Source organism: Theobroma cacao, chromosome 5, assembly GCF_053813885.1.
Source record: "Theobroma cacao isolate CCN51 chromosome 5, ASM5381388v1, whole genome shotgun sequence".
Taxonomy (NCBI): domain Eukaryota; kingdom Viridiplantae; phylum Streptophyta; class Magnoliopsida; order Malvales; family Malvaceae; genus Theobroma; species Theobroma cacao.
The window spans coordinates 44,403,222-44,421,150 of record NC_142643.1 but is presented as its reverse complement, the minus strand read 5'-3'; the positions used below and the strand labels follow the sequence as shown (position 1 = coordinate 44,421,150).

Here is a 17,929-nt window from a genome sequence, read left to right as displayed (position 1 = left end):
CATCCGAAAAGAAAAGATTACCCCTTTTATCACATGGATACTCTAATCTAATTTGCTTAGAGGATCCAATCTTTGCATGTTTTAAGAATTGGGAATTGGTAGCTTAATGGCTTGTGAATAGGGTGAGAACAGGGTGAACTGGGAAACAATCCTACTTTTATCCAATAGATCTGGTATGTTCTTTCCATTTTTTTCTTGGTTTCCTTCACAGATATGTTAGGTACTCCGCTTCTTGTACCTAATTCCTTTCAAATAATAATAAAAAAAATCCTTCTTTATTTTTCCTTTTTTTATAAGAATAAAGGAATTGCATGGTGATCATTTTGTTAGGTTACCAATAATTTGCTTATACCAATTTGACAATGGGGGGGTAGATAGCCCAAAAAGAAGGTGGCATTGAATTTGGTCTAAAGGATGAAAAATATGATGCACCCATGATTGCATTAAATATCCCAACTTCACTGTTTTGTTATCGTTTTCTCTTGCGATGATTGCGTATGCATCCTACTCTTTATCCTCCTATGTATCTCAATCACATAAAGCTGCACCCACATTACACTTCACCTCCCATTTTATGCCACTATTAATTTAATGATTTTCCTTCAAAATAATAAATTGAAATAAAAAGATTAATCGTTCTAATATTGGATTCAACGATAAATATATTTATATTTCTATAAAGGGTAGTTATGAATTTTTAATTTTTTTAAAAAAAGAATGAAATTCTTAAATTAAGAAAAATATAATTTGGTTAAAATGAGAGAAAATAACTAATGTATATTTTGGTATGATTGGATAACTCTTTATCCTCTTATGTATGTCAATTACATAATGTAACACCAATTATAATAATTTAATGGTTTTCTTAAAAAGCAATAAATTAAAATAGAAATATTAACAATATTTGATTCAACGATAAATATTTTATAAAAAGATTAGATGCGAATCTCATTAATATATGATCTAACGGTTATATATGAGCTAACGGTTAATATTCCATAAAGAAACAATTCGAATCTTTTATTTCTAAAAAAGATCAAAAAGATTGAAAAGAGTATTATATATCAAATGCAAAATAATATTAACTCTTTGCAAAATACTATTTTCCAATTTATCCACCGAATTTGAAAAGACTTGAGAGAAACGTTATTCAAGTCTATGACTTTCCAACGCATTTGAAATTGGTTTATGGCCCAAATCTTTCGAGTCTTTGACTTTATTTACCTATCTAATAATATATTATATATAAAAAATAAAGTTCAATCTAAAAAAAAAGCCAAAAAAGAAAAACAAAATAGTGTAAACATTACTCACGCTCTTAGCACGTGACGAAGACCGAAATATAATTACCTTCAACCCCCCTTGCCTACATGGCCACGTGGATCCGTTTAGCTATTTTTCACACACAAAAAAAAATCACTAAATTATTTTTCCTTTAAGAAGAAAAAAGGGCTCTCTTTCTCTCTCTCTTTTTTCTCAAATGCTACTCAAATCTCTGCAATTTCTTAGCTAATCTCCCTCTTGAATCGCATCGATCTCCCCTCCTTCCACCCTCCTCTGTCTCTCAATAAAGAAAATTAATCTCTCACTTTCCTTCACTTTCTCTCCTCCCAATCACTCTTTTGCTAACGCGCTAAAAAGGAAAAACGAAAAATAAGAATATTTTGTCTAACTCCGTTTCCTGATTCCATGAAGATCTAGAGTTTCCAATGCTTTCTTAGCTCCAAATCGGAGTTTCTCATTCACATTTTCCAATTGATTATTAAAAATGAATTTCTGAGCTTAAATCTTCTTCTTCTTCTTCTTCTTCTTGTTTTTTTTTTTAATTTAATTTGTGGAAGCTGAGTTTTATTTTGATCTGTGCGGAAACTTTGTTTGAGGTCTGTTTGGTTATGTGAAGAAAAGAAAAAAAATGGAGGCAGTTGTTGTCGGAGATGTGGCGTGTTTGGACGCGGAGCTATTGCAGCTCCAGGAGATGTCTCCATTAGCTCTCAAATCCAATCCTGAATTCACTCAAAAGCTTTTCGAACAGTGGCTTTCGCTTCCTGATACTAACAAGCTGGTACTTCGCGTTTTTTTGATTTCGAATCTTCACGCGGTGTTTGATTTGTTTTGTTTTGTTTTCGGTGACTTGAATTGAAAATGATTGCGTTGAGTTGCCATTACATTGTTTTAATCAGTCCATTGCTTGGTTAATTTGATAGGATAATTTAAAAAAAAAATAGAAAGAAGTAATTTATTTTTATGATAATTGAAGTATGTTTGATGCGGCATTATTTTCATTTTATTATATGTTTTAATTTGTTCATTATGTATATATGTATGCAAATTTCGTATTAACAAAGGAATTAAGGTATGTTAATGGATTAAATCAATGCTAAAGGGATGTTGTGACTTTCAATTGTTGATTTTCTAGATGTCTTTATCAAGTGGTATTATCCCATATTGATTAAGTTTTGAGTTTACTCTTGACCAAATTGGTTTTAGGTTGGGGACTTAACGGTCTACACAATATCCCAGATTAATTTTTGCCTAGTCTCAAATAATGATAAAACGAATATTGTTTTGTATTTAAATATGAAAATTTTCCTCCTTAGTGACTTTAAAGCAGAACATATTGAATTCATATAAAATTTTTTAAATATTCCTCTGAACCTATGAGTGGAGGTGCACTGTTGTTTAACTCTTGTTGCTTTGCTAGGTGACATCATTGGTTAATGATGCAAAGGCTGGTAATCCCTTAAACGTTCATGGAAATACCTCCAGTGGAAGTACTGCCACGAGCAATTCTTTACCTTCCATGTTTCCTGCTGGCAGTGCACCTCCCCTTTCACCAAGAAGTACATCTGGTTCCCCTCGTATAACAAAACAAAGGGTTGGTCCTTCAAACTTGGGTTCTCCACTGAAAGTAGTTAGTGAGCCCATGAAAGAGTTGATACCTCAGGTTTGGGTCCTGGTTAATTAATATGCTATTTTTCTTTCTCCATTGCTGTTCTTGGTTGTGTTTTATCTGCTATGTTTAGCTTTCTACTCTGAAGATGGTGATCACTTGTAATGTTGGTACTTGAAAATGCCTCCAGTTTTACTTTAAAAATGGTCGTCCACCTCCAAATGAGCTTAAAGAACAATGCATGTTTCGAATCAGTCAGTTTTTCTATGGCCACCCAGATGGGCTGCAGCTGCATGGTAAGATACATGTAAGCATTGCTTTAATAGATGTTTCTGGAACTCTTCTGATATTTGTGTTTTACTGTCTATATGTATCAGAGTTCAAACTAGTGACTAAGGAAATTTGCAAGCTGCCATCATTTTTCTCCCCATCACTTTTCAGAAAAATTGATGTTAATAGCACTGGTTTGATTACAAGGTATACTCTCTTGTTTATGGAAGTGGAACAGCTATACTTTTATCTTAGATCCATCTTATCCTTTGAAACTGCTAGGATTATGGCCATTCTTTATTTGAAAATAAAAAAAAAATTATATTTTGATTCTTTTTCTGTGGTGAGGTGCTCTCCATGCTGGACCTAGTCGGAGAAGTATGTGTTGTAAATTTAAATTGCTACTGATGGTGAAAACAGATGAAAATATTATTGTAGAATCTGACTCCTACTCAGTTACTTCTCCCTGTAATTGCTTTTCAGCTGTGAGATCATTTAGTTCGTTTCATATTGTAGCTTTTACTGAGCTTTCCTCTTATCTACTTGTAGAGATGCATTTATTGATTATTGGGTCAATGGCAACATGTTGACGATGGATATAGCTACCCAAATATATACAATATTAAAGCAACCAGATCTCACATACCTCACTCAGGTCTTTATACGTTTTTGAGAACTTAAATCAATTGCAATATTGGTTGATAGTCTATTAGTCTATGTTTAAACTTAATTTCTTCTATACTTTCCAATTTGACAGGACGACTTCAAACCTGTTCTTCGAGAACTATTGGCAACACATCCAGGGTTGGAGTTCTTACAGAGTACACCTGAGTTTCAGGAAAGATATGGTTCGTTTTCATCGGTTTGATACTTTTTGGCAGTTTTTTCATTTCAATGTGATTTTGAGATGCAAGACTTTTTTACTTTCTGATATTTCCCCCTCCTTTTACAATATCTAAGGCATTTGAATGCTTATAATGAGTTGTTGCCAAACTGATTCTGTCATTAAATGCTGGAACTACGAAGATCTGAACTTGCAAATCCTGTAAATGCATTTATTTTCATGTGATTTTCTATGAGTGCAGTTCACTCTGTTTCTTTGATGAAGTAGTTCTGTCTCTAATGTGTTTAATAATGTATAATACTATGTTAATAATTATTAATAAAATGACAGTAGCATGTTAATTAGGAAGAAACCCAAGCCTACTCTTTGATCAGAAAGTTATGAAATTTACACATCTCTTGGACATAAAAAAAGGTGCATAGAAAACAGAATTTGCATTCTTGTTTAGTTTGTTGGTTGTCTTTAGTAAGAATGATGGCAATATAGCTCTCATTTTGGTCTTTGGTTTCAATTGGTTGGCTTCCTTTTTCTAAAATGCCTGTTTCTAAGATGATGAATTCACACAAGAAATTCTTATAAACAGACCTATCTTTTTAATTTGATGTGCACATAATCTTATGTTCTTTTTAAATTAGAATGACTGATTGTTGACATATTGAATGAGAGGTTGCAATAGGACCATATTATAATTGTGTGACAGAAAATGAAACTCAAATATCCTACCAATTCATGCATTACAGCTTATTGGATATTTGCCTTAACATGTACAGGATCCTTTCCCATTCAATATGATGTTTACCATTGCTCACACAGTTAGCATAAACTACTACCTCTGTGTTTTTCAATTGTTTGCAAGTCGTGGTTGTCCCAAGTGCTGCAGAATATGCCATTCATTTTTATTGATGTTGCTTGTTAACATAACTTTTGTTGCACATGGCCAGCTGAAACGGTAATATATAGAATATATTACTACATAAATAGATCTGGGAATGGTCACCTCACTCTTAGGGAGTTGAAACGTGGAAACTTGATTGATGCCATGCTACATGCTGATGAGGAAGAGGACATTAACAAAGTTTTGAGGTAGAGACTTGGCTTGAATCTCCTTGAATGCATACACTAGGAAACGGATTTTTATTTTGCTTTCAAATTCCAAAAAATATGAATAAATTTGTATAATTGCTTTGATACATGGTTAATACATTGTGTCTGATGCCTATTGTTTCGACATTCAAACTTTTCTTCTCCTTTTTGAAAAAATATCACCACATATACAGGTACTTTTCATATGAACATTTTTACGTGATATACTGCAAGTTTTGGGAGCTGGATACAGATCATGATTTCTTGATTGACAAGGAGAACCTTATCCGATATGGTAACCATGCGCTTACCTACCAGATTGTCAATAGAATATTTTCTCAGGTTTGTCCAAATCTAATAATATTTTTGTTCCTTGGTCCAAACCTCATTCTACCTGCAAAAGGAGGTTTTTTGTTTAATTGAACTGTCTATTTTAGATCACTTTCCTCTTCTATAACTTTTTCTGTTTCATTGATTGATATTTATTTTTAAATTTTGATTTTTCACTCATGTTATGCTTTCAAATCATCATAGGTTCCAAGAAAGTTTACCAGTAAGGTTGAAGGAAAGATGGGGTATGAAGATTTTGTCTATTTTATCCTAGCAGAGGAGGACAAGCCATCTGAGCCTAGTCTTGAGTATTGGTATATTTTGTGCTCTTTCTCTGTAGACTCAAGGGTATTGTGGATTTTGTGCACTGATTACAGAGTTTGAAGCTCACCTCGTTAATGTTGAAGTAAATACACTTTTTTTTTTTTTTCATATGAACTGACTTTTATAAAAAGTCCTTCAACAATATCTAAAAGTAGGTTTTTCTTTTTCCTTCCCACTTTTCACCTAAAATTTCAGAAAGACTAGTCTGAAGCTACTGATTGGAATTAGTCTTAATCAACCAAATTTAACTAAGCAAACAAAGGATGCAAATGATTCATTTGTAGCTTTATGAATATTTCCCTTTAATATTTTTGGCCCTGCTGTCAGAGTGTGAGAAATAGCAGAGTGTTTTGAGGGGTGGAGCTTCTGAATGATCAATGGCATTGAGATTTGACTTATGAGTAATTTTTTATTCTTGGCTAGTGGTTTTTTTTTCTTCCCATTATTGTTTCTTGTGGAATACTTCGACATAGTTTGGCAGGGTGGGGAATTATGCCATTACTAGCTAGTAATTGGGGCATTATATTTCTTTCTTTTGTAGGTTCAAGTGTATAGATTTGGATGGTAATGGAGTTATCACACGTAATGAAATGCAATTCTTTTATGAGGAGCAGTTGCATCGAATGGAATGCATGGCCCAGGAGCCTGTGCTCTTTGAGGACATCTTATGTCAGATAATTGACATGATTAAACCAGAGGTTTGCCATTTTATCATTGTTCCCTTTCTGTATCCTTTCCTTTTTAGTACAGTGCATATGGGAGTGTGTTCACGGAAATGAATCAGAATACTCTTATCTTTGCTAAGTTCTGCTTGTAATTTCTAACTTAAAAGATTTATGCTGGTATCATTCAATTGTCTGTAAGGCAGATTTCTGGCAAATGTTGAGTTGATCGCTTTTCATGTTCCTCTTGAAGCATTCATGGCTGCTTTACAATAGATCATTTAGTGAGATTAAGGCCCTGAGCCTGTGAACTGCCTTTTACCATATTCTGGGTTGGGCCCTTAGGAGCTGATTTTCCATTAAATTCTCCTTCCCGTACATTGCTAATGAAGATAGATTGTTTTACATTTTTGACAATTGAAATTTTCTTGTTTGCAGGATGAGAGCTATATCACATTGTGTGACCTGAAAGGTTCTAAACTTTCTGGAAGTGTTTTCAATATCCTTTTCAATCTTAACAAATTCATGGCCTTTGAAACTCGTGATCCATTCCTCATTCGTCAGGTAAACGTGATATGTCAGCTCTAATTTACTTGGTTAATATTACCTGTAGAAGGAACTGTGCACCATTGCACTTCTTCGCAAGTTTTGGATAACGGCCTTGTTTATGTCGGAACAACAGGAGCGTGAGAATCCTACATTGACAGAGTGGGATCGTTTTGCACATAGAGAATATATTAGGCTTTCAATGGAAGAAGATGTCGAAGATGCCTCTAATGGAAGTGCAGAAGTTTGGGATGAATCACTTGAGGCTCCCTTCTAAGCTGAATAGGGTAAGATTTTCCAGTTCATGTCCTGCTGTTTTTGTATTGTTCTGGCTTTTTGTGAAATAAAAAAGGTACTAGCTAATGCTGAAGACAGATTGCCTCAGCTGGGGCAGGGATGTCTTCAGGTCCTAGTAACAGATTGGGTGCTAGCTGTCTGCGAATGCTCAAGATTAAGAATTAAGCTAAAATGACAGCAAAGCATTTATAATCAATCAACCTGGAATTTCATGCAAACTCGACAACAAATTTCTGTTCACATCTTATATCTGACTTATTTTTTGCATGATCTTCATGTCGCTCATTACAGGTGCTCAGAGAAGAGCTCCACGCACTTCTTCTATGCTGGGCACCAGAAAGGGAATGTCAACCAAGGGAGTCGGGCCTTGAATGGGCGGTCGGATCTCATTGGAGGAAATTTTTGAGCTTGGCCTTGTGGGATGTACTCTTGATGCACAAGTCAGGATTTTGAGGCCTTTGCATGCATGATTTGACAAACAAATGATGAATCATGCAATTGGGGCCAGGCTTTATTTCTAAGCAATTGTCACATGGACGAGTAATTGCTGGGCGGTGATAATTGAAATCCAGGTTTAAAGAAGCTCGGAACATTTTACTATCCTTTCCATTCTTGAATTTAAGATACAATCTAAGTCCGTTTTTATTTTCCTCCCTTGGGTCCTAGTTGGTTCATTTAGTGATTTCATCAAGTATGGTTGGTTACTGGGTTGGCGTGTTAGCTCTCTATTTATGTAGCAATTTTGGTTTGGATCGTGGTCATTTAGCAATTGATTTTAGTTGTTTCCTCCTTCCCCCGCCCCTTTTTTTTTTTTTTCATTTCCATTTTGGGGTTTTTTTTTTTACCATTTAGTCATGTGTTATGAAGATAGATTAAGTAAAATGGTGTATTTATTTGTGAAATTCGAAATTGGTGTTGTAAGTTAATTGAATAAAGAGGTGGGAGTTACAATTGAAAGTGGTATTGGGAATTATTGAACTAAATGCCTCATGGGATATGTGTATATTGATCAAACAATTTTCCTGATCCTTTAACACCTCAAACAGGGCTATTGCTCAACCTAGTAAATTTAAAAAAGAGGCAGCATGCACTAAGATAATTTATAATTTTTTGTGCATATATATATATATATATTAGAGTGAAATTTAAATTTTATTTTTTAAAAAAGATTAATGTATTAATTAATAAGTTAAATGACCGGATGTATTTATATATATATATAAATAATTGGAGATATTTATTGACATATGATAGGGTCAACTTCGTGTACAAAACTAAAGGGCAAAAGGAAATTTCGTAGCAAGTTGATGAATCTAAATAGAAAAGAAGAATATATTTCAAAAGAAAAAAATCTGATAAGAGCCAAGTTTGATTGAAATCATTGTCTGATTGACAATGAAATCTAAAAATCACATTGTTGATGAAGCCAACTGAAGAAGGTTCCAATCTCCTTTTCTTTGTTAGACTTGTTTAACTCTACACCAGAAATAAATCCTCAAAATCAAACAATTTTGTCTTTTAGAAAATTTTAATAACTTTTATTTATGTCCTCTCATTAAATTTTAATTGAAAAAAAATATATTGCACTATAAAAGAGAGTTCAAAGTTCAAAAAGTAGGAAGGGAGGGGTGGAAAGTGAAGATTGCCCAGTCCAAACCGTTACCACTATAATAGTCCAAACTCAGAAGAGCTGTAAAGCAAGAAAAAACAAAGAAAAAAAAAAAAGGAGTGTTAAACCCTAAGCCCTTCTTCCCCAAGCCACAAACTTCATCTCGAGAACACTAGACTCTTAACTCCTGGTATTTCATTTGCTAAGTTAAATCACTGCAGTTTGATTCTACGACGGAGACAATGAAGGTGGTGGCTTTAGTCAGCGGCGGCAAAGATAGCTGTTATGCAATGATGAAATGCATCCAATATGGCCACCAGGTTTTTTCTGTTTGTTTCCCGAGAAAATTAAAATAACAAAAAAAAAAAAAAAACACCCAACAACGTTTTTAAGTGCTTTATACAAGCTCAAAGCTTTTTGGGAAATATGGTGTCTTAAAAGAAAAGGGTACTCAAAAGCAGTAATAGAATTTTTTTTTTCTTAAAATTCTTTTTTTTTTTATTTAATGGTTTACAAAGAAGTTGACATTTTCTTATTGGTGTTTTGGTTTAGATTGTTGCTGTAGCTAATTTACTACCAGATGATGATTCAGTGGATGAGTTAGATAGCTACATGTATCAAACTGTAAGCCTCTGCTGAATTCCAATTCTTGTCTTTTGTTTTTCATTTTTCTTTTTATACATATTTTTATCACATGTCTATGCCATGTAAAAAAGGATTTTTTTTTAATTCAAATTATGAGATGCGCCATGGTTTTATATATTTCCGCTTGTATGAATGTGGTAACAATATCTTACTTGTTTCTTTGTTAAGTAAAAATTTTTCTTTTAATTCTTTTGGAACTAAGAGTTTACAAAATATGCATATGTACATGAATTCGACATGAATATTAAATGTCTTCTTTTTGCAGGTAGGGCACCAAATAATTGTAAGTTATGCAGAATGCATGGGAGTTCCATTGTTCCGAAGGCGAATACAAGGATCCACAAGGCAAGCCCTTTAAATGAGAATATTGTGGTAAAACCATTTATCTTATTTCAGGGAACTTATAATCCTCCCTCTGTGTCACAATTATGAAAAAAAAAAATAAGGAAAAGCTATCTTTGTTTGTCTTGTCACAATTACTTGGCTTGTCCTGTAATTTGGCCTTTTCCATATTTCTAGTTATGTGTTCCTTTTAAGTTTGTTTTAGCTGATATGAACTTGTAAACATTGTTATTAAGAACTTGGCAAGCTTCGCTATGTATCTCTTTGTTTGTGCATATCATGCAATTGCCAGATTGTACGTGATGCTGCTAGGCAAATCATATATTTCCTTTCACTGCTTAACAATCAGGGAAACGTCATGGAAAATGCATTTATAGTTCATTTTGTAAGTAGGCATATCGTGAAGAAATTTTTGTTATGTTTGGTAAAAGTAAGTTCTAGATAGCCTGCTTGTCAGATTAGTTGACTTTCAGCTGAGCATCTGCTCTTTCAACTTGGCAAATGTAAATTTTGCAAATTCTCATTCTGATTCTTTAGGTGACTATTGTAGGCATCAGAAACTTAGCTACCGAACAACACCAGGTGATGAAGTTGAAGATATGTTTATTTTGTTAAATGAAGTTAAGAAACAGATACCTTCAATCACAGCAGTATCTTCCGGTGCAATTGCATCAGATTATCAAAGGCTAAGGGTGGAAAGTGTCTGTTCAAGGTTAGGGCTCGTTTCTCTGGCATATTTGTGGAAACAAGATCAATCATTGCTTCTCCAAGAAATGGTAACTTTTATTTATTTTTTAAATGAATAGTAGTTAATCAGAATTCAGATCATTTGTCTGACATGTTATTATCTCTTTGTCCCTCTCAGATAACGAATGGCATTGTGGCTATCACAGTCAAGGTATGTAGTATTGTTAATTAATTCTTTTTTAATTATTTTTATAACATTTTTTAGATGTCTTTCTGCATGTTCTATATCGATTTATTTTTTTGTTATTTCTTTTATGAGATACTTCATCATATCTATTTTAATTGAAATATTGTGTATTCTATATTGAAATATTATGTCATAGGTTGCAGCCATGGGGTTGGACCCTGCAAAGCACTTGGGCAAAGAAATAGCATTCTTGAAACCTTATCTGCATAAACTGAAAGAGTATGTCAGTGCTTTTTTTGTACTCTCTCGCTCAGATGCATGATTTACCTTTTAATATTTCAAGTGTGGCTGCAAACTTAGATTTTTCCTTTTTAACTCCCTTTTGGCAGCTTGTATGGAATAAACGTATGTGGTGAGGGAGGGGAATATGAAACTTTGACTTTTGACTGCCCACTCTTCCATGTAAGCTTAACTGTTGACTAGTCTACTGGTGAAAATATTTGCCTTAGCACCTTCATTCCCGCCATTCTTTCTTTCATTTTAGTGGCTTAGGATATAACCGATAGTCATGTACTGAATAAAGGTAGATTTGCGTCCCAGTTGTATTTAGCAAATACTTTGCTCATTGTTTATTCATCATAACTTTTAACATTTAGAATTTTTCAGAATGCTCGAATCATGCTTGATGAATCCCAAGTTGTGCTGCACTCTTCAGATTCCATAGCTCCAGTTGGGGTGCTACATCCATTGAAATTTCACTTGGAAAGAAAGGCAAAGTCCAACTCAATAAGTGGTAATGACAAAAGCAATGATCTTTATCGGGAGAATATTAGTTCTGTATTTGAAGTGCAAGGAGAAAACCCACTAGAATGCAAAGCACCATGCGAGTCTGTTCCTGAAGCTAGTGACTTGGTTGAAGTTTCAAGTCATAGGCTTCACCTCTCTAAAACAGAAAAGGCCGATACATTTTCTATTTGTTGCTGGTTGCAAGATCAATCAGAACCTTCTGCAGGTAAAAAAAAAAAAGGATGCTTTTGAGACGTGCAGTAGCCATCTCATGCAATGTCTTCTTCCTTTCTATTTAACCAGTGTTTTCAGATACAACACTACAATTAATAACTGTTCTGGATTATTATTATTATTTGGTAGGTTTGCAGGAAGATTTGAAGCTGATCCTTAGGCAAATTGAGTTGCAACTTCAAGGATATGGTTTTGGTTGGGAGCATGTGCTCTATATCCATCTCTATATTTCTGATATGAATCAGTTCAATCTGGCAAATGAGACATATGTGAAATTTATTACCCAGGACAAGTGCCCTAACGGTGTTCCATCACGAAGTACTATTGAATTGCCTTTAATTCAAGCGGGTTTAGGTGGAGCATATATTGAAGTACTAGTGGCCAATGATCAGAGCAAAAGGGTTTTGCATGTTCAAAGTATTTCATGCTGGGCACCAAGTTGCATTGGACCATATAGCCAGGTATGTTTAATCATGAGATTTACTTGGTCTCGATCAGTGAAGATCCCTTTTTTACATTTTTCTACTTTATATTTTTCAAAAGAATATTGAAATAAATTAGAGAAAGTGTCTGACAATTAAGCCACTTTTTCTTTTACTTTTTCCATTCGGTTTTTTTTTTTTGTTTTTGGGCGGGTTGGGGGGGGGGGGGGGGGGGTGGGTGGGGTGAGGTGGGGGAATGGTGGGGATGGAGTGTATGCATGGTGATGATTTTCATGATGAAATGAGATTGGTTTGGGATCCCTTCAGAATCATAGATTATAAGAGGTCTCGTGCTAAATGTTAAAAGATGACTGGTTCTCTCTTTTTTTTTTTTTTTTTGGTCATACTTGATATCTAGATGAATATAGCATTGTTTCTATCAGCCTGCAGTCTAGTCAACTTTTAATTTGATCAGTTTTACTTTTAGGCAACTTTGCATATGGAGATACTCCACATGGCTGGTCAATTGGGACTCAATCCACCTACAATGACTCTTTGTGGTGGAGGCCCCACTGCAGAACTTGAGCAGGCACTACAAAACAGTGAGGCAGTAGCAAAATGCTTTAACTGCTCAATATCTACATCTGCTATTATTTTTGTGGTTTACTGCTCGACAAATATTTCATCAGACGAGAGACCCAAAATCCACGACAAGCTGGATTCATTTCTGAAACAAATTAAGCTTTCTCATTTGGATGAAGGGAGAAAACCCGAAGTGCTTGATCCTATTTTTCTTTATGTCCTAGTTCCAGATCTGCCAAAAGGGTAAGTGGTCCATATGTCTGAACTTTCCAATGAATAATAAGGATGCTGATGAACTGACTTGTAAAAAGGAAGTTTTCACCTTGAAATTCTGTGTTTTTCTTTTACTGGCAGCTGTGTCACTAGAATTTTTTACTGAATGACTAGTTGAATAAGTAATGATATGCATTGCATAACCACATGGCATTCCATCACCTTTTATTTTTGGTATTGCAGAGCACTTGTAGAAGTAAAGCCTATTCTTTATGTCCCAGAGACATCAGAAACGACTGAAGAAACTTTGAATGACCTTTCTGGTGTAATGGCACCCAGTTATTTTGGTTTCCAACCTGCAGACTGGCACGATTCTTGTATTCAGAAATTTGTCATTCATGGAAAGATATGTGCAGTTGTTTTGTCTATCACAGGTGCAGTTGCCCTGAAGATTTGTTCTGATTCTATGAATGCTGATTGGAGCAATGGGAATCATCGCAATTATCTCACAGAGGGCCAAATGAAAAGAATATCTAGATTCTGCATCTATGTTCTTGACAAATTCATTATGGAAAATGGTTTCTCTTGGAAAGACACCATGGTAAGTTTCTTAAGCAAATGCCTTGTTATTAACATTGATTCTATATAGAGTTCTATCCTGTTGATCTTTAGTTAGAAAAATGCTTCTCAAGATTCATCAAGAAAATTTCACAATGTTAGATTTTGTTTCATGGTTCCTGGGGTTCTCACTTGCGGATCTGTCATTTATTTTATAAATTCTCTTGTTTTATTTGTTATTAACGCCTTCCTGTTTTCAGTATAGTTCCTCACATTTATTTCCCCATTTTTTCTAGAGTTTGAGATTCTACTACCCACCAAACCTTCATGTGCCTTTGGAGACATTGTCACTTTTGTTCACAGACGCGTTTAAGGAACTTGATCAGATGAGTGGTAGTGCTAAAGTTGGTGGGAAGTCCATCTTCAATCTTGTTCCTGTGCTAGGTGCTGGAAAGTCTGCTGCATGCACAGAAGATATAATCACCTGTGAGCTGTTCGCCCGGAAATCTTGACCACCTACTTCAAGTAGCATCATCTTTTTGCTCCAAGGGATGGATTAGTTAACAGAAAAAAAGATTCATTTTCGAAAGTTAAAGAGGAATACTGAAACAGTCACCCTGGTGTGCTTTGCTTTTGAAGGAGAAATTCTATCGGTCTATTTATTTGTAAGATTTCATTACAATCAATCTCTCACATTACCAGGTACAAATAAGTAGTAATCTACTTGCAAGGAATATAAAGAATCTTGGTAAAGTCAATTTCAATGTAAATTGCATGATTTATGGGTATATTCTGATTGAGAATTTCTTGGTAAAGTCAGTTATTCTTGGTGCAAAAGGCTGGTTCTTAATTTCTGTCTCAATTGATAGTAATTCTGACTGAGAATTTCCTGCAGAATACCATAGGAGAAAGCCCCTCATCATCACCACCCAATCAGAAGTAACATGGCACTTTGATATTTTATTAGCATTTTCTTTTGCTATAGTGTGACAAATACCTAAGGTTGACATATGAAAGCCATGACAGCTAACCTTACTAAATTAGTAAATCATTGGACAAAGTTTGATTATAAACTATATACTTTTATTCAATAAATCTACATAGTTTTTTTGGTAAAATATTTTGATATTTTTAAGTTTTGATCAAAATTATATGGAGGTTTATTAGTTTGAAAAATAAATATTTCATTTTAAAAAAATATCTGTTGCTGGACACATAAGTCAAATTGTTACTCAAATGTTAAGATTTCTATTATTTTGTTGATGTGGTAATTTTTTTTTTTGACAAATTTACCATCAAACATGCTAAAAATTACATTTATAAAATTTTATTTTTTTCTTTCTTAAAAAAAAAACTCTTATATAAACTTTGAGAGAGTTGTCGTGCTCCATTAGGGGAGTTGTCGTGCTCCTCTAATCTGGAGCTCCATATCGCGCTAGATCTGGCGCTCCTTGACGTCGGGGAGTGCCAGATTTAGTCATGGGACGGTTGGTCGGTGTAAGGGAACATTGCCGGTGGAACAAATTGTTCGAAAAAAAAAAAGAAACATTGAGAGAAAGAGGAAAAGGTATTTTAGTTTTTCTACTTTTTCTGTTAATGCTATTAGGCCTGAGTGTTTATTTTTTAAATTAATAAATTTTCGTGTAATTTTGATCAAAACTTAGAGATGTCTAAATATTTTATTTTATTTTTTTTATAAATCAACATGCACAAAAATTATACAACTAAAGTAATAAAATAAGAATGAAAATGACTAATAAAGAGTACTTTAATGATTTTTCCAAAATGGGACAATTTGCATGTGAGATGTCTTCATTTCATTATTAAGAAAATGATTCAAATGATATGAGTTAGGTTTTGTCACCCCAACATCCTACTAATTTGATTGCAAAACATCAAATCTTCATAATGGAAAACCTTGACCATGTCTTATTGTTCATATTTTGAAAAACTCTAAGCCAAAGTCACATCCTCTAATTTGTCCTTTTAAGGAGTCTGCTATAGATTTTTTAGTAATTAGTTATAAGTAGCTTTCCATAGGATGAAGCAAAATCAAAAGGACTGCTTACCAGCAATTTGCTTATATAGTTCTTGGCAACAAAAGTTTTCAAGTCAAATTTTGGAGACTTGTTTATGTCTTTGGTTATCACCTTGTTTTCTCACTTTTCATCTCCTTTTATTAGTGGCACTTATGTAATTTTTTTAATCACATTGAAATATAATTTTACACTCGATTTTAGAATCATATTTCATAAAATATATCGATCGAGAGTATATAAATAAGTATTAATATTATTTTTCATGTTTTTTAAGAGATGGGTATTTGTCATTTTTTTTATCCAAATCTAACTACTCCACCCCTAACAACTTGACATTGGTAATGGTTCAAATCTCTCTCATCATGCTTTCACCAAAAATTAAGAAAGAAAGATGATGAAGAAGGAAGAAGTTCCATAAGTAGGAATAAGAAGGCCCAGCTTTTCTTGAGGAACTTTCTGTTTTAGGGGCGATTTAACCTTGGCAAGGCCTACCCCTTAGCCTTGGGTCATTTTTTCCCCTGTAATTTTGATCTGTATCTCCCCTTCACAAGTTTATTCTCATAACTACTCTAAGTCCCAAAATAGTTTGTATTGTCTAATCTCTTTATCTAGTTCACTCAAGCCTAATATTATAGTATATAAATATCACATAAAATGCACAAGTTATGAGCTAAGCAAGTACATAAACTATTCATTGTTAGCTCACTCTTTTTTTCTCTTTCTTCTTTTTATGTGTATAGTAATGTAAAGCTTAAGACCCCAAAGATGACAGAAACTAACAAATATAACTTTATCCCAATAATTCAAAGAAACTTAGGAGTTGTCACCAACAGGACAAATTATAGCTTGTTTTTCTCTGGTACAAGGCTCAGTTGCCATCATATCACCCTCAGATTCATAATCAACAATGGTGACAGTTGCCAACGTACCCTTAACAGACCATTGTTTCATGATCAGCCATAAAATTGTGAAAGTGACCTTGGACAGGCAGAGATTTGGAATCAGATTTTTGAACCCACAGCCCCTGTCTTGGGCAAAAGAAAGTGAGAAGTGCTAAGTTTTTTCAGTTTGTTTCCATGGCCAAAGTAAGGGTCCTTTCACTAATAAAAGAAAAGCAAAGGCACAAAATTACAAAAGGTTTTTGAGACTCTTTGTTGAGGAACCACAGCTCACATGGGGAAAAAAGGGGACCAGGGACAGTCTTAAGGGCAAAGCATGTGTGTGTTAAGGCAAAAGATAGCACCCCCCCCCCCCACAAATTTTGTACTGGTTAAGAAGCATAAAAGAGGGACATTTCCCAACATTTTGAGCTCAAACCTCACTACCATTGATATCATATGGACCTCAACCTTTATAGTCCACACCAACAACCCCAAAAAAAATATTAAAAAAAAAACAAAACCATAATAAAATACAAAAGGTTAGTAAAGAGAAGCATGGCTTTTTGCAGAAACTACGTTAGGAATAGGGCACTGATCAGGTCAAACATTAAAGCTAAACAAGGAAAAAAAAGAGGCAAACTGTTTTGCTTGGTCATGAGTAATGGGGTTCTTCAAGTGTATTGGAAAAGGAGGCCCTTTCTTAATTATTTTCCTCACCCCATTCTTTAATAAACATGATGGCACAGTCATGGATCAAGCTTGAAGCTTTTCAGGACTCCTGGTAGGGTTTTGATGACTCAATCCTTCTGACTTTTGCATTAAGTTAAGTTACATGGGAGTTATTGGAGGTAGGTGGTTGTATATTTTTATGATCATTATTCAAAGTTCAAATGAAAAATAAATAAATAAATAATAAAATAAAGTAAATAAAAATTATTTAATCTTATAATTATCGCGTAATTTAATTTGTAATTATATTTTTCTTCATTATTATGTTGTTTATAGTTTGTGTTGCTTCCTTCATTTTGAAGATAGTTCCTTGGAAAATTTAGGGGGTAAGTTAAAATTAATATTAAACTTAATTTATGACTTTTTTACTTTTGAGGGAACAAAGTCATTGATTATTGATAATAAGATTCTTACTTGATTCAAAATCTAAAGTTTAATTCTTTAACTTTTCTCAAAAGCAAATAAGAAAAAGGAGAAAAGTTTTTATTTATTTATTTATTAAGTGAGAAATTTATATCAAATCAAGCCTACCACTGTAGAATCATTCAACTATACAAACCAAATGATACTGTCCTTTCTACATTTTTTTTCTTTTTACTAATTTGGTTTTGGGAAATGATATTTACTTAGATTAATTAAGATTGTTTGGGCTTAGGGTTAAGAAAAGGGAAAAGAAAATACAAAAAACAAATTAATGATTTATTTCGCATTTGACATATGATGACAATTTTTTTTTAAAAAAAAGATATTTCATGTCAGCATACGTAAA

General features: G+C 33.8%; 2 protein-coding genes across 5 annotated transcripts; both read left to right on the top strand.

The window, feature by feature from the left end:
- The first annotated feature begins 1,447 nt into the window (after nucleotides 1–1,447).
- Nucleotides 1,448–8,229, top strand: LOC18600066 (serine/threonine protein phosphatase 2A regulatory subunit B''beta-like). 2 transcript variants are annotated; one of them, XM_007030334.3, is made up of 13 exons: nucleotides 1,448–2,062; nucleotides 2,702–2,944; nucleotides 3,081–3,186; nucleotides 3,268–3,367; nucleotides 3,710–3,815; nucleotides 3,918–4,008; nucleotides 4,946–5,087; nucleotides 5,282–5,429; nucleotides 5,622–5,731; nucleotides 6,283–6,439; nucleotides 6,842–6,967; nucleotides 7,086–7,236; nucleotides 7,538–8,229. In XM_007030334.3, the coding sequence occupies exons 1-12, from the start codon at nucleotides 1,913–1,915 to the stop codon at nucleotides 7,224–7,226; spliced, it is 1,620 nt and encodes a 539-aa protein (XP_007030396.1). In that variant the 5' UTR covers nucleotides 1,448–1,912; the 3' UTR covers nucleotides 7,227–7,236; nucleotides 7,538–8,229. The 2 variants fall into 2 exon arrangements, with proteins under 2 accessions (XP_007030396.1, XP_017977495.1); XM_018122006.2 differs by having other exon boundaries at nucleotides 3,081–3,367.
- Nucleotides 8,230–8,838: 609 nt separating this feature from the next.
- LOC18600065 (endoribonuclease) lies at nucleotides 8,839–14,299 on the top strand. Of its 3 annotated transcripts, none has more exons than XM_018122158.2 (12): nucleotides 8,839–9,175; nucleotides 9,408–9,479; nucleotides 9,766–9,845; nucleotides 10,393–10,618; nucleotides 10,708–10,740; nucleotides 10,913–10,995; nucleotides 11,106–11,178; nucleotides 11,383–11,728; nucleotides 11,866–12,197; nucleotides 12,646–12,983; nucleotides 13,197–13,554; nucleotides 13,808–14,299. In XM_018122158.2, the coding sequence occupies exons 1-12, from the start codon at nucleotides 9,098–9,100 to the stop codon at nucleotides 14,021–14,023; spliced, it is 2,235 nt and encodes a 744-aa protein (XP_017977647.2). In that variant the 5' UTR covers nucleotides 8,839–9,097; the 3' UTR covers nucleotides 14,024–14,299. The 3 variants fall into 3 exon arrangements, with proteins under 3 accessions (XP_017977647.2, XP_017977649.2, XP_017977650.2); XM_018122160.2 differs by having other exon boundaries at nucleotides 9,766–9,872; XM_018122161.2 differs by lacking the exons at nucleotides 8,839–9,175; nucleotides 9,408–9,479 and having other exon boundaries at nucleotides 9,766–9,872; nucleotides 10,380–10,618.
- The last annotated feature ends 3,630 nt before the right edge of the window (nucleotides 14,300–17,929 follow it).

Excerpts from the sequence above, each read along its gene's own strand:
- LOC18600066 (XM_018122006.2), top strand. The coding sequence starts at position 1,913 with ATGGAGGCAGTTGTTGTCGGAGATGTGGCGTGTTTGGACGCGGAGCTA. Across the intron at positions 4,009-4,945 it reads TGAGTTTCAGGAAAGATATG|CTGAAACGGTAATATATAGA; the intron begins GTTCGTTTTCAT and ends GCACATGGCCAG. Across the intron at positions 6,440-6,841 it reads TTGACATGATTAAACCAGAG|GATGAGAGCTATATCACATT; the intron begins GTTTGCCATTTT and ends TCTTGTTTGCAG.
- LOC18600065 (XM_018122158.2), top strand. The coding sequence starts at position 9,098 with ATGAAGGTGGTGGCTTTAGTCAGCGGCGGCAAAGATAGCTGTTATGCA. Across the intron at positions 10,996-11,105 it reads TATCTGCATAAACTGAAAGA|CTTGTATGGAATAAACGTAT; the intron begins GTATGTCAGTGC and ends CCCTTTTGGCAG. Across the intron at positions 12,198-12,645 it reads GCATTGGACCATATAGCCAG|GCAACTTTGCATATGGAGAT; the intron begins GTATGTTTAATC and ends TTTTACTTTTAG.